Source organism: Pempheris klunzingeri, chromosome 7 (genome assembly GCF_042242105.1).
Source record: "Pempheris klunzingeri isolate RE-2024b chromosome 7, fPemKlu1.hap1, whole genome shotgun sequence".
Classification (NCBI taxonomy): domain Eukaryota; kingdom Metazoa; phylum Chordata; class Actinopteri; order Acropomatiformes; family Pempheridae; genus Pempheris; species Pempheris klunzingeri.
Genome location: NC_092018.1, coordinates 24,095,066 through 24,110,804, shown reverse-complemented (window position 1 = coordinate 24,110,804; position 15,739 = coordinate 24,095,066). Strand labels below are relative to the sequence as shown.

The window sequence follows — 15,739 nt, the reverse complement described above, 5'->3', positions numbered from 1 at the left end:
ATATTTCTTTACTAGAATATTCCTGGTATTTTGGACAAGGCTTTGAACATTTAAGGAAGGTATAACAATTAAATGTGTTAATAAAATTGGCTTTGTTGAATCTTACCTTATGAGGGTGTGGTTGCATTTTGACCCATTTCACTCATTATTTCTAAAATCCTGGATACAGTTAATGATTCTGCAGGTATGTATACGTTCCACGTGGTTCTTCAGTGCCAGCAGCTGAGCAGTAATACACTCTATTGTCAGTTTATTAGGTACCTCCATAAATACAGGTTATAATGATCAGCTTTTGTTCAAACTAAAAAATGCCGATTGTATGATCACTTTGCAGGCTGTAGTTTGTTATGTAGTTATACTGAGAGATGATTCTAATCTAGTCTACCCTCACTGATAGAGTAGAATAGTGAAAGAGAGCCTGTTTAATGGATATGTACACAAATCTTTTGATAATTTGATAGTTGTGAATCTCCTTTGGCAAATGATCTTCAAATACTTACTTAGCATGAGCTATGAAACAGCTGACTTATACAAATCAGAAATCAATCTGATATCAATTACAACAAGAAATTGGGTGTTATCTCTGAGTTTGGAGTCTCTGAAGTTACACAGTTCAGTCATCTTTGTTGGTGCTGTTTCACTGTCACTGTTCTGCATGGTTAGCTTTTGTTAACACGGACACCGAAACAAAACCGTACTATTCAGTACAGCTGTAACCACCATCTTCAATACAAATAAAACCTGAGCTTATTTCACTGAATGTCTGCATACGTCCCAGTTGGCAATGTAAACCTATCTGCATGTTATGGTACCCCCTATAGAGCTACATTGAACTCTCATGAACTCTCAAAAATATATAAAAGTACAGTGTGTTTGGCTTTGCTCTGAGTTGAGTATTATAAGGTTCTGGTTCAAGGCTCAAAAGCCAAAATGCACATTTACATACACGAGGCAGAAAATGTAGGTTTCCTGAAATGTATATATAGAAAATAAGACAGCTTAAGAAGTGAACTGTGACAGTCATGTCTTTACAGGATTGTATAATTAACAAAATGTATGACAACGAGTGTGGCTTTGCTTTTTGTGTGTTTGCTGTTTAGTGGATAGCGAGTTTCTCCTCAGCTAACCTGTGGCTCTCTATTTGGGGGGGTTATGTGTGTTCCAGGACAGAGGAGGTTGACGCCATCATGGCAAATCTTGACAAAGCAAACCAGGTGAGTGCAGTTCTTCTTCTGCTTCTTCTCTGATTGAGATGCTCCTTCGTTAACGTAATCATTCCTGTAATCAAGCCTTGGCTTTAATTAGACACCCTCCGTCCTGCGCACCCCCTTCTCTCACTTCCCCTCCCTTGAGTGTGTGATTAGTGAGTGTAAACCTGAGCCCCCGTCATTGGGCGTGCGATGGCAGCACGGCTGCACTCAGCAGAGAGCAGGAGGCTGCCGAGTACGACTGATGCCGGAGTTGCGAACACCGGGGTTCTTAGTTATCTTGCTGCCTTGATTGCTTCCTATCCTGGTGATACCTCTTTTCTTCTGCTCCATTCTTTCTCCTCTGCTCTTCGCTCTCATGCTCTTATTTTTCACTCTGTTGCTCTTTGCCAGCAACTCCTAGATAAATGTTCTCAAAATGAATCATTAATTAGCAGGTCGGGTGTGACAGAGCAGGTAAACAGTTTGGGGAATAAAGTGGGCTGAAAACAGCCCCCTCAGCAGAATATAATGTGGCTGCGCCCATGTGCTCGGACCCTAACTCAGGTTTTTCACGCGGCTCTAAAATTTCAGAGCCACTGCGGCTCTTTTGATTTATGTCTACGCTCACCTTGAGAGCATGCACCATTTGATGGCCAGTTGATGTGGCAGGTGTAGGGAAACTGTAACACTGAGATACCGTGTTTGTGTGCAGAGAGCGGAAAAGGCCTGGAGGGAAGTGGAAAGGCTAAAGGAGCAGTTAGCCAGTAGCCAGAGTGCCACCACGGGGAACTGTCATCCAGCAGAGGGCACTAGCAGGGTAAGAATAATGGGCTTCATTCACAAGCAGCACACACACACAAACCTGTGCTTAAACAGTGCAAACGAATGTTTTGTGCACAAACCTGGGACTGGTGATGTTTCCTTACTTGAACTGCCTCAGACCACACGTACACAGAAATGATTAAGTTCCGGCTATCTTAGAAAGTGTAAACACTAAGCATTTTTAATAAAGGTGGTTTAAAAATGCAACATTTTGTAAAAACGTTTGAGTACTTAAACAATATTAAGAAAACTTCAATTTATTTAGAAATGTATTAAACAATCATGACATTGATTGTCCTTTCATCCTCATCAATTATTGTCATAAGTAAATATTCAACTATAAATGCTGTTTCCCAGCCTTAGCTTAGAAAGGAATAGCTACTACTCCCATCAATTTCTAGAGTGTGCCGTTTCTGGCTTCCACCTTGGACACTATTGATTCAATTTCCTAAATTGTGAAATTCTTTTTGCTTTTTTGCTTGAAGTTCTTTCTCCATGATACACCTCTAGGCAGGGGTTCAGGGGCTCTAGTTGGATTTGTAACGTGGTGTGACAAGTACACGCCCGAACATCCAGGCTCAAGAGCGCACAATTGGGCTGAGCCTCAGACCAATGTAACATTATGGTGCCAGAATGAAAATAATCAATTTATTTATATGAATCAATAAATCTCCATGGTCATCACACAGCAGCAGGAGCCATACATGAATCTTTAAATTCAGAATGGGCACTTTTATGCATAACAGCTGAGGTAACTTCATTAATTATTAATAATTAGTTTATTATCTCATCAGGGCGACAAGATCAGTGGTAGATGATATTCTGTACTTTTCTACAGACATTCCACGTTTATTCAGTCAAATCTTTGGGAATAAAGAAGCAATCTGTCTGGACTCTGTGTATGTGGAATGAAACGCATAGTGGGAGTGGTAGTCGCAATATGTTGATTACAAATAGCAGGCATGTGCCTGTTACTGAATCTGAATCACTGTAAATTGACATACGCTCCGGTGTAATTTGTACTTTACTTGATTACTTCAATCATATACCACTTTGTACTTCACTAGATTTCAGAGAAGATGATGAATGTTTTTTCACTACATATACTGTATGTGGCAGCTTGCTTTTCAGATTTTAGACAAGATTCAAAATACAAAAATAATCTAACAGTGTGTGACATAGTTAAAATGGCTCCCTGTTGAACAGCAACAACATTAAAGTTTACATGTTAATGCATCAATGATAATAATGATACAGTTATATAATACATAACACAGGCATGGACTGTTTCCCTATATTATGACTACAGTTAAATACTTTTTAATGATGATGCTTCATATTAAAAATGTGAATGGAGGATTTTTACTCATAATGGATTGTTTTTAAATTGTGGTAATGTTTCTTCAGTAAAGGATCTGGACACTCCATTGCTAGGATGCCTGTTTTATTCTTTGGTTTTTGGGGAGTCCTATGGTGTCTAAGTCACCATCGCCTTGGTAACTTTGTAGTTTACTTTAAAGAAATAGCCTGTCAATCAACGCTCTGCTCTGTTGTCTTTCCTTCAAATTTAGTTTTGAAGTTGCAGTAGGTGCAAACACATTTATTCTTTGACTGAGAGTTATAGTTCATTCCACAGTGACCCCTCAAGGATCTATATGGACGTAGTTCCACACTTGCAAAAACAGAAAACTAAGTAAATAACATCAACACCCATCGGCCCATACTGGACAAATGCAGTACAACTAGAAGAAAAATAGATTAAGTCTGAGAAATTCTCAATCATTTCTTGAATGTGGCTGTTCTTAACTAGATTGGTTAACTTCCTTCTAATCTAAATCTATCTTTTTAATTACGGCGTGTCTGTCTTAATCTCATCACCTTCATCACCTTTACAAACATACAGTAAAAAGGTCTTCAAACATAATTATGCAAATATCTCTTTGTTCTGTACAATCATTAAATTATGGAATCAGTGACCGAGAGCTGCCAAAGGGCCTTTAGTTGGTTAGAGATGTTGGATCTACGCTGATAAATAGAATATGGTTAAGTTGTTAGATCTTTGCTGAAGTCAAGATATCCTACTTTCCAACTGTCTGAATATAACACTGCAGAAGTTGTGATTCACAGGTTGGCCTCTCACATTTTTCCCCCTCTTCACTCCTTTTATCACCTTTTCCCTCCCTCCCCCTCACGCCCTCTGTCATGTCTCCCTCTCGTCCTGTCAGGAGAAAAACGAGAAGGGCGAGGTGTTGCCCTCCCAGCTGGAGGCCGCCTTGCTGGCGAAAGACCGCGAAATCCTCCGCCTTCTTGAAAACATTCAGCGGCTGCAGTTCACACTACAGGAAGTTCAAGAAACCTCGGCCAATCAGATCCTGGAGTTGGAACGCCAGCTGGCTTATAAAGCAGAAGCTATTGAGGTGAGTGGCTCCAACACACGAGAAGTGACAGAACATGACGAACACCTCCTCGGGTCCTCAGCGGCTCTGATAACTAATGAGACTCACATTAATAGAAAATAATATGTGCTGCTTTCCATTTCAGAGATTAGAAGCTAAATTGCAATCCCAGATGGACTATGAAGAGATTAAAACTGAACTCAGGTGATGATTTTAGCCAACTTCAGAATTTAAAAATGTTTTAAAATCATTTAAAAAAACTGACTTTCTCCTCGTGTTTGTTTCTGCCCATAGTATCCTAAAGGTAATGAAGCTGGCTTCAGCAAATGGCAGCTCATCCCAGGTATATATGCTCCTGCACCATCTTACTGTTCACACAGCAGTTTTCTGTCTCTTACCAAAGTATACTGTTGGTGTTCTCTACATGCACTCTTTGTGTCAGGGAAGAAAAACCACAGCAGTGCCATTGAATGCTTCACTGATTGTCATCCATTATAAGGATATCTACAGCCACTGTAATTGATTAATCGAAAATTAACTGCCTTTGTGTGTTTGTGTGTATAGGATTCTGCCAAGGCTGCAGAGGCTCTTTTGCTGGATAAAGAGGCCTTTCTTCCATCTCACAAATACCTGGTGGATAAAGCCCGAATTTTGCACATCAATGGTAAAATAAACGTCTCTTTCATTTTTTGTCTATAAAACCTGGTTTGAATAGTTTACCATATGATTCTTAACAAGAAGCAGTTATTTGAGAAAAGTTGGTTCGATTGAACGTGTGCTAAAGGCATGCAGCCGTACGCCCTACATACGAGCACCAACAGTAAATGTGTGTTTTCTGTCACCAGATGACGACCAGTCTGAGGACGCAGGCAGAGAGACAGGCAGGCCATCCGGCTCCCACTCGTCCTCCACTCAGGCGGATGGTCGTGCCTCCCCCAGCTCTGTTCCCCCCACCCTCGACTGCTCCTCCTCCAGTCACGATCTAGCCCGTCCCTTCTCTGTGTCGCCATGCTCCGGGGACAGACTGTCAGGGGACCACATCCTTCACAAGCAGCTCCTCTCACCACACTTTAAAAAGGAAGGCCTCATGGCTTTTCCCACTGCCCTCTATGCAGCCAAAGTTGCCATTATGTCAGCCACCCAAGGGTCTGCGGGGGCGGGCAGCGTCGACGCTGGTTTGCCTAGCGACCAGTCAGAAAGCGGCAGCTCAACCACAGGAGACGAGGACCAACTGGACACGGCAGAGATAGCCTTCCAGGTGAAGGAGCAGCTGCTGAAGCATAACATTGGCCAGCGCGTCTTTGGCCACTATGTGCTGGGCCTCTCCCAGGGTTCAGTCAGTGAGATCCTGGCAAGACCCAAACCCTGGAGGAAACTGACTGTGAAAGGCAAAGAACCTTTCATTAAGATGAAGCAGTTCCTTTCTGATGAACAGAACATCCTGGCACTTAGGACCATCCAGGTCCGCCAGAGAGGTAAGGAAAAGACATTTAATGCAGGTTCAGGTGGCACGATCGACACGCTCGATTCATGTTTGTAGCATGAGCAACCATGACAGATGTTTTAAACAAGTCACCTCCTCATCCCTATTTTCTAAACCACCGGCATGGAAGTGGAAACAAGTGTGAATGAAATATCATTCGTAGTCTCCCACTGCCTGTGTTTACCATGACAGTTACAGGATAAGTCCGGTGATATACGATACTTTTCTTATTGTCATCAAATCCATGAAAAGCCCTAAACTAACAATGAAATTGTTGAACCAACAAGTATGATGTTTGTCAGTGTTTTTCCTCTGTACTCCTTACACTGTCCTGATGCTGGAAATACACAAAGGTGCATATATCCGCAGCTGAAAATAGCAAGTTAAACCTGCTTGAGTTATATTTGCTGATAACTACAGTGACCAGCTGTTTTAGGGAATTTAAATTAAAAGTGAAAGTATATATTTGTGACTATTTTTTTCATCTTCAGTAGGAGTGCATGATCTTTTTCATGGGATTTATTGACAATAAGAGAAATATAGATTGACACTAGCCCTGTACTTTAGGTGGTACTTTAAAGTTGAACCAGTAAGTAGTTATGCATAAACCAATGGTCATAATAACCATCAGTCTAGGTAACATTGGACTTCATCCTTGTGTTGCCTTTAAAATAGATGGCTTATATATAATAGTTATATATGTGGCCAAAGTAAGAACTGGGTTGTTAAAGTTATTTTGAGGATGTTTAAGGGATTTGCAAACGTATGAAGCTACGATGTACCAATAAGTTTTTACAGCAGATGCCGTCTTGTTTTGGTGGCTAAGCTCCTGGACCTGTGTAGGTTTAAACCTTCTAATCTACTTGGACCTCATCCTTGACTTCTTCGTGGCTTCCTCTGCCATGTTTGTAGTGTTACTTTTAAACTTTGTTTTCTCCCTAGATTCACAGCTTTTGAAAGTTGAGATTCCCGTATACTGCAACCTCAGACAGCACACGCTCAAAGGCAGCCATTGATCTACCAGTCAAAAGCAAAGCCTTGGAAGTGCTCTCTGATCAACCATCCCACTCACCCCCTCCCCTCTCTCTTCTCTTCTCTCTCGCTATCTCTTGCTGTTACCCTCTGTGGCAGGGAGCATCACTCCACGCATCCGAACTCCTGAAACTGGGTCAGACGACGCCATTAGGAATATCCTGGAGCAGGCCAAGAAGGAGATCCAGTCCCAGAGGGGAGGTGAGGAGAGAGCTGCAAGTCAGAACTTATAGTTAAAAGCCATACTGATTTTTTTTTTATTTATTGACAATGCTGTTTACTGCTTTTATTATGAATTTTGATCACAATTGTATTGCATCTAATCTGGAAAGCGGATGTGAGCGTGCATCAGTGTCAGCGTGTTGGTCTTTCTTGTTTAGGTGATGGCAAGTCGTCTCTGAGCAGCTCATCAGGCAGAAGTAGTAATGGGCCAGGCAGCAGCTCAGATGACACCATAAAGAGCATCCTAGAACAGGCCAGGAGGGAGATGGAGGCCCAGCAGCTGTCCCTGATGGAGATGGAGGTCTGCGGGAGGCCCCCGACTGCCAGCTCGGGAGCTCAGGTAGAGCGCCTGGGGCCCCCAGAGCGCTCCCGGGGCCTTCCTTTACCTGTCTCCATTAAACAAGAGGAGGAAGGTGGTGTTGCAGTGTGCATGGTCAACCCCATCAGCAGCCCCCAGACACCCCTCAGCGTCCTCTCCCCAGCCGCCTTTGTCCAGAACATCATTCGCAAAGTCAAATCAGAGATAGGTGAAGCAGGCACCTACTTCGACCAGCACTGGTCTCAGGAGCGGGGGTCAATGGTTCTCAGTGGGGGAGGTAGCTCTCGGCCATTCAATTCAGTCTCTCCCTCCTTGTCTTCCTCCTCCTCCGGGCCCTCTGCCTTTCCCCGGCCCTGGCCCCACGTGGAGAATGGAGAGTGTCTCCCCAACAGCGAGGAGGCCTCTGCTGCTGAGGACGAGGTGGGGCTGGGCCGACCGGTGGAGGTCAAAGTGGAGTCAGACACATCAGTAAGCGGAGAGTCTCCTGGCCCTGGTCCAGGAAGACTCTCCTACTACCCAGCATACATCCCCCGTGCCCTCAAGCCCACCGTGCCACCACTGACTCCAGAGCAGTACGAGATGTACATGTACCGAGAGGTGGACACCATTGAGCTCACCAGGCAGGTGAAGGAGAAGCTGGCGAAGAACGGCATCTGTCAGAGGATCTTTGGGGAAAAGGTCAGATGTTGCTCTTTCTTAATTAATAAAAAATGCATGCATGCTAACGTACAGATAGAGGGCCATGAAGAAGTACTTCCTGTTTTCCTGTGTGTTGCACATTAGTCACACGAAAAGTTTTTCAGATCTTCAGACTGTGTCATAAAAAAACACATATTTGTGTTAGTTATCTAAGGACCAAGGTAATCCAACAATCAAATCATCCACGTGAAAAAGTAGTTGGCCCCTTTTTGATTTTAAAGACAGAAGAAACTGTAACCTGGCCTTTATGTAGAAGAACACATTTGAAGTGCTTCAGTCCAACTACCGTTGAGTTTCCATTTCAAGGCAACTTCAAAATTTTAATATTTGTTATTCAGCCTCTCAGATCTGCTTTGTGCTCTGGACCATTGTCTTGTGGCTCATGTGCTGGACTCTCATTTGTAATGTTTTAAATATTTTATGCTTCCCCTAATACCGGCAATTCCAGATATATCATGCTTGACTGTTGGTATGATGATCATATCACAGTTGCTTCAGGTACAGCTCTGCATAGGAATCCCAACCCTATAGAAAACTGCAATTAGTCTGAAATGCTGTATTTTCATGGTATTTTATAACCTGCGTCGTTTGAAAGTTCCACTCTTAATACAGATTAATACAAACGATTCAGATTCTCTTCTTCAAATGTGAAAAAGCGTTTTCCTATTGTGGCTCGATCAACTTCGTCCTTAGCTGAGAGCTCTGCATTTCTTGTGACTTCCTGGATGAATTGTTGCTGTGCCCTTGTGTAGAGTTTGGGAGGCCACAAGTTCTACTATACCACATATTCTCAGCCATATTCTGTGTGTGTTGCTGGAATCACTGGAGTCTCCTTTGTGGCACATCGTGCTGTAGATTTTATAATTTTGTTGCTCAAATGGCAAGATCCATATATAAGCATTCAGCTGTCGTCTGTGTTCGGTCACCTGAATCTAGTTATCCGTTAAATGCGCCTGTTTGAGTAAGAAACACTTTTTCAAATGGGTTATTGCAATGTTGTTCTGTAAAAGAATGACTTCATAATTTTCGTGGTTTATCCTTTAGTCAAATGTTACATTTTATCTAATAATTTGGAACAATTCGCTGTGACAAATATGCAGGAACAGAAGAAATTATTGAAATATTTGCATTTTTTTCCTGAGATGCTGTGTTTTTTTGTTAATTTATCTCTTGGTGATATGTCTTTATTTCCAGAAAGTCCCTGCGGGTGCATTTCTATCACCTTGTCATTTGTTACAGTTCATCCTCTGTGGAGTAGATAACACATTTAGGTTTCATTGAGCATATTTTACAAGTCTTGATTCCTTAACTTGGGCCTTTCTTAAGGTATTCATATTTGTAAATACTTGACTGATGTTGGGCCATTTAATATCGCATTCCACTTTGGTCGAAGTGCGGCAATTGTATATAAACCATTTATTCTGAGATTTTGTTCGTAAAACAAAAAGGCAAAGAAAAAATATATAATGGTGAATGAAATAATTAGGTAATAAAACTGCCTTATGTCATGAACTACTCACACTCAGACGTTCATACACTGATGGCAAGGGCTACCATGCAAGGCGCCAACCTGCTCATCAGGGGGAGACTAACTATTTCCACATGTTTACATGCTGAAGTAGTCATTTGTATCTTGTATAGTATCTATACTACAACCCGCTCTACCACTAAGACACAGCCGCCTCATAGAATCACTTTTCCATAATATTTTCAGTTGGTTTAGGCTCAAGCATAATCTTTTAGTTATTTACATATATATTAATCACACTTTTGCTCCTTAAAATGATTAGTAATCTGCGTTGCAGTGGATTTTGTGCCTGCTTGACTGTATTTGAGCAGACTCAACATAAACATTTATGGTGTGTTGCTTCCCTCTAGTGGTTGTTTGCTGAAAATGTGTTACTGAAGCCACATGTCAAAAGCAAAGTTTTTTTTCTTTTCTGATAATAATTTGTATAACCTATTATCATTTATACATTTGTTGTTAGTATTGCAACAGATAACAAGTGTAGTCATAACATATTAACCTGTGTTGTGTGGCACAGGTGCTCGGTCTTTCTCAGGGCAGCGTGAGCGACATGCTGTCTCGGCCCAAGCCCTGGAGCAAGTTGACCCAGAAAGGCAGGGAGCCCTTCATCCGCATGCAGCTGTGGTTACTGGACCAGCTAGGCCAGAGCCTCAACCACCCTCCGATCCAGGGCCACGCTCAGGGTGAGACTGCAGTTTAGACACACTCATATCAACAGAGACGGACGGACACTTCAGATACCTCAGTAACAACATACCAAACATAAAAATGCATTCGAAAAGGCAAAACTGTTTTCAGTTTCAGGCTTCACTCTATATACAGTCGGACTTCTGCAATGGCTACATGTAGGCTATAGGTTTATTGATTATTGTGATGCCCTCTGCCTCCAGAAAAAAGCCCAGTGACAGCCCAGTCCTCGCCCTCCCCGCCTCCTAGTCCACCTGAAAGCCACCCAAGTCCGCTGGTTGAACCTGTCAGCCTCTCCCTGGAGAGCAGCAAGGAGAACCAGCAGCCTGAGAGCCTCAGCCTGGGGTTGCCCCCCCACCCAGATGGGGTGAAATCCACTCCTAGTCTCATGGCCCTGCACCAGCCCACAAACCCACTGGGCATCCAGGAGCTGGTGGCCATGTCGTCGGAGCTAGACACCTACGCCATAACCAAAAAGGTCAAAGAGGTGCTAACGGACAACAACCTAGGTCGGTCTAAGTTCACACTGTGGAGTGTAGCTGACAGTCCATAAGAACGCAGACACAAGTCCTGCTTACACTGTATATGCTTGTTTCCTCCAGGCCAGCGTCTTTTTGGGGAGACCATCCTAGGTCTGACTCAAGGCTCGGTGTCTGATCTGCTCTCCAGGCCCAAACCTTGGCACAAACTCAGCCTGAAAGGCAGGGAGCCGTTTGTACGCATGCAGCTGTGGCTCAATGATCCACACAACGTAGACAAGCTGAGGGCCATGAAGAAGATGGAGAAAAAAGGTGAGGACACTGTCAAATCTTTCAGTACATTTTTCAAATTTTGTTGGTGCTCCGTAATCCCCTCATGCTGGACATCACTGTTTTCCCTCCAGCCTATCTGAAAAGGCGGTACGGGTTGCTGAGCACCGGTTCGGACAGCGACTCACCCAGCACTCGCTCTGAGTGCGTCAGTCCAGCCCTGGCTTCGCTGGACCTGTGCCCCTACAGCCAGGTGAAGAAGCCTCGGGTGGTGCTAGGAGCTGAGGAGAAAGAAGCCCTCAGGAAGGCCTACCTCCTGGAGCCCTACCCCTCTCAAAACACCATCGAGATACTGGCCTCCCAGCTTAAACTCAAAACCAACACGGTCATCAACTGGTTCCACAACTACAGGCCAGTCTAATTACTATTTTTAATGTGTGTTTAGCTGCAAAAGAATACATGAAATGTACATTGGAAAAGGTAACTTAAATATCCTGACATGCGAGCGTTTGCCCTCATGTGTCTAAAAGCAGTGTTTGTGTGCAGGTCCAGGATGCGACGGGAGGTGCTGATGGAGGGTCTGCCAGACAATGACACAGATGCTGAGCACCACAGCTACTCCCCCTCAATGACCCGGAGCCCCCAATCTGATGGAGAGGAGAGGAGGCTGCAGCAGCCCTCAGGACACATTCACTCCAGCTTTCCTCTTCGGGCCAACACCGCACTGCCTCATGTCAAACAGGAGGCAATGGACAGGGAAGACGACGGGGAGGGGGGAAGGGAAGACACCATGAAACAGTTGAGAGTTCAGCACATGTCCACAGCAGTACAGGTGCCGCAGTTGAAAAGTGAGCACGAAGACTCCATCACCGGCTGCCGCGAGCCCCACTTGGCTGGAAGGCAGGAAGAGGGGATGAGCAGCCAGGCTCAGGGGCTCTACCATGTCGCGGTCTCCATAGACGGCCCCCAGAGGACCAACCAGTCCAGGCATGAGGGGGAAGACTCCGGAAAGTCACCCGTTGACCCGGTCAGCTTCAAGGCTTCGTCAGAGCCCTGCCGCAGCAGCTTGGAGGTCTCCCTCAACTCCCCGTCTGCTGCATCCTCACCTGGCCTCATGATGTCAGTCTCCCCCGTCCCCTCCTCCTCTGCTCCCATATCGCCCTCGCTGCCCAATCCGCCCTCAACGAGCACCAATCACAGCCTGGACCCTAACCCGCTCCCTCCCTTCCAAAGCCCTAAACTTAACAGAAGCACTCAGAGACGCAATGAGAAAATGGCCAACCTCAATAACATCATCCACAGGTTAGAGAGAGCAGCCAATCGAGAAGAGACATTGGAATGGGAGTTTTAAGTCCCAGCTCACTTGTATTTAGTCCCGATGACCCTCATGTCACAGAGGAGAGTCTCAAATAGAAGCTTCCTGAAGACTTGGTGCAGAGCCTGGCTCCTGAAGGCCGGTCCTCTCAGACTGATAACTCATAGGAAATGGGGACACAGAGCAAACATATGGCTGCATTCCCTACAAGAACTTATTAAGAGTTGAAAAAATTTATAATTGTGCATTTGTTTTTTTTTTGATAATACATACTACTTTTAAATATATGTGACAGCACTAGCTGTTGTTTTACCTACTGGACTTGACATGAAGACTTTTGCAGCTATGGTGTCATAAAATGTACACTGAAGTTCTGTAGATTGCCACTGGGTGAGATTAAAAAAGACCCCTGTCTTAAGCCATTAAAAGCACTATAACTATTTGAAAAGAGACACTGACCAAATTTGCTACTTTTTGAATAGCAATTTTTCAGATTTTGTCTGTAAGACTGGACAGTTTAAGTCAAGTAACATGAAATCCTATTACTGACTGAGGGATAGTCCTTTAAGACTCTAAATATTCAACATCTTGTATGTACTTAGTTTCTTGGTGATATGTTTTGAAATATTTGTAACTCACACGTATAAAATGTGGTTGTACATGTTGTAGAATTGTCTGCAATAGCCTTCTCTAAATCTGATGTAGCATGGTACTCACCTGACCCTGTTATCCTCTGTAGTTAGTCACCTGTGATTATACTTGAGCGAAAACAAGAGAAAAAAAGTTGAAAATCCTGCAAAAAATAAGAAAAAAGGAAATGTTCAATCTAACGAGTAGAGTACGTTTAGTGTTTTGTTTTTTTCTTTGAATAATCCTTGAGGTTTACAGTTTAGGGCCCTTGTGCTTTTGGTAGTAAGTGAAACATTCACTACACATGAGCACAGTTTACATTATTTCTTTCAGACTTACCTCTCTTACCCTCTAAGGCACTGGTTCTCAGACTGTAACAGGCCAAGACACAGGACACCTGGTTTACCTCAGATTATGTTGATGCACATCATGCTATGACCATGCGTTTTGTTCGTATGCATAAACATAACTTATTTGAATCAATGGAGGGAAAGCACTCTGATCATGCAGAGATCAAACATGAGGCAAGTGGTGAGTTTTATTGGGCAAAATGTTTCTTTTACTGAGAATATGCTGCTGTGTGAAAAGATAGGCCGCTAATAATTATATGTGTGAATTATGATCCTCCTCGCTGGTAACACCTTATTGAATGCAGTTTCTCAAAATGGGTCATTCACTGTAGCTAAAATAAAGTGTACAACTCAACCTCTAGGCATCGTCATGTTGAAAAGTATGAAATTGTATGATGTTTGAAAAGGTTGCCATGAGCAACATTACAGTGCTGTGAATTGATATCCCTTGGGGCTAAAGCTCACAGTGTGTGAGAGCATGATACAGTATGACCTCTCATCAACATGAAAACATCCAATCTGTAAGTATGCTATATCCACGGACACAAAAGGTTACAGGTACCCCCTCATATTATCTTTGACCACGTGTATATTGTGTCTGTAGAAGTTTCTTTGTCATGCTTGCAAGATGTTCTTTATGTGTTTTGCCTCTATTTTATACTCAGAACAGTTAACTAGATATTCAATACCTCGTGTATGAACTACTCACAGCACTTAGATTTTGATAATTGTGAGGACTCAAGAAAATTTCAAATATCACCATTATCCTAACTTAGTGTCCACAAGTCTTTGCCTTTACTGTATCGTTGAAGTTGGTAGTAAACACTTGCACATGTCTACATAGTTCAGAGAACTTGGATTGTATTATGTAGAGATATATATTACACAATTACTAAAAAAAAATGATATCTTACATTCTTGGAACAAAATGTGCTGATTATATTGAAATAGAGTGTACAGATTTAATAAACCAAACCCATTCAAGCCAGTCCTGGTCTGGCAAGCTTGCCCACGTTTTAGACCTTTTCTCAGGGTAGTCTTGCTTTTTAAAGCTTTACTGAAACAGTTGCTCTCATCAGTGGTGGTAACTATGATAAACATTATGTGGTGTAGAGAATGACTCTGTTATATGTTAAGTGGACCAGTGGAAGTTGTGTGTATTTGGAAAATGAAACTTTCACAGAAAGCAGTGGTTTGGTAGAGAGCTGTTGCTGTTTTGTCATTACACAGATGTGTCAAAGTACAGTGTAAATTGTAACTACTAAGATGAAGGCTTGCATTCTTCAGATCAGTAGACTTTGCTCTCTAAAAATACCGTTTTTGTTTTCTCTTGGAGCCACAGAAGATTTTTCTCGGGTTTTCGTACCACCATTTTTTGTGCATAATATACTGTAGGATTAGAAGTGGCATTTCTTATGTGGAAATTTCATTGTCTTTCATGGAAACAGACATATGACTGAAAAAGAATTGTATTTACTCAGACCATTATCTCTTCATGTAAAGCCCATCTCATTGTTTTTGCATGCAAACCCATTCTAGTAACATTACAAGGGATAGACTGTGTTTTTGTGTTGTTCTTGCACAGGAACTTTGACTCAGCACTTAGTATTTTTACATTAGTGAAGTCCATGCATGGTGCAGCTGATAAATTTGGCTCTCACTAAGTCATCATGAATCCAGTCAAGTCAGAACACAGTAACAACCAAGTGAACATGACTTCCAGGTAAATATTTAAATCAAGATTATTTTGTGCCATATCATATGCCTCATGCATTACCCTCACAGGAGTAATGCCCTATGTTAAAGTGTGTGTTTAAGAGGGGTGTAGGGCTCTTTGTCGTCCAGTTTAAAAAAGCAAAGCTTTTTGTAACATGAGCCCGACACATTGGATGGTTTTATTTTGTAATTGACATTTGTCACTAAAAAAAATAAGGTAATTGGTCAGCTAAATTTCAATGCTCGTGTTTGGAGTTGTAAGTACAGAAACATATTTACAACCCTGACACAGCCGGTTTGTCACCAAAAAAAAAAAGTGAAAGTCAGCTATGAGCCAATAAAGAGAAGTGTCCTGCAGGCTTAAATTACTGTCTAATGCCTCTCATGTCAGGCTACTAAATGTTAAAGAATGGACAAAGGTATGCCAAGCGTCTTGAAATTGAATTTGCATATGTAAGCCATCATTCAATACATAATTGTTTAAGATCCTGCTGTGTTGTGTTTTTATTTCTTTATGGTGAGGATTGACCCCCCCACACACACACACACAATACAGATAACTACACACAAATCAGTGCAAACAAATTCATCAAGTACACCT

At 42.6% G+C, this 15,739-nt stretch overlaps 1 protein-coding gene across 1 annotated transcript in view; it reads left to right on the top strand.

Annotated features, from left to right (window-relative positions):
- The window catches only part of cux2b (cut-like homeobox 2b), an 81,178-nt gene extending 68,700 nt beyond the window's left edge, over positions 1–12,478 (top strand). Inside the window, exons 9-22 of the mRNA XM_070834096.1 lie at positions 1,166–1,214; positions 1,903–2,007; positions 4,238–4,429; positions 4,554–4,612; positions 4,703–4,751; positions 4,973–5,072; positions 5,254–5,883; positions 7,023–7,124; positions 7,304–8,142; positions 10,209–10,374; positions 10,582–10,887; positions 10,981–11,169; positions 11,262–11,538; positions 11,674–12,478. Of these exons, the coding sequence (XP_070690197.1) occupies positions 1,166–1,214; positions 1,903–2,007; positions 4,238–4,429; positions 4,554–4,612; positions 4,703–4,751; positions 4,973–5,072; positions 5,254–5,883; positions 7,023–7,124; positions 7,304–8,142; positions 10,209–10,374; positions 10,582–10,887; positions 10,981–11,169; positions 11,262–11,538; positions 11,674–12,478 (3,868 nt within the window). The remainder of the gene's footprint in view (positions 1–1,165; positions 1,215–1,902; positions 2,008–4,237; positions 4,430–4,553; positions 4,613–4,702; positions 4,752–4,972; positions 5,073–5,253; positions 5,884–7,022; positions 7,125–7,303; positions 8,143–10,208; positions 10,375–10,581; positions 10,888–10,980; positions 11,170–11,261; positions 11,539–11,673) is intronic.
- Positions 12,479–15,739: the final 3,261 nt, after the last annotated feature.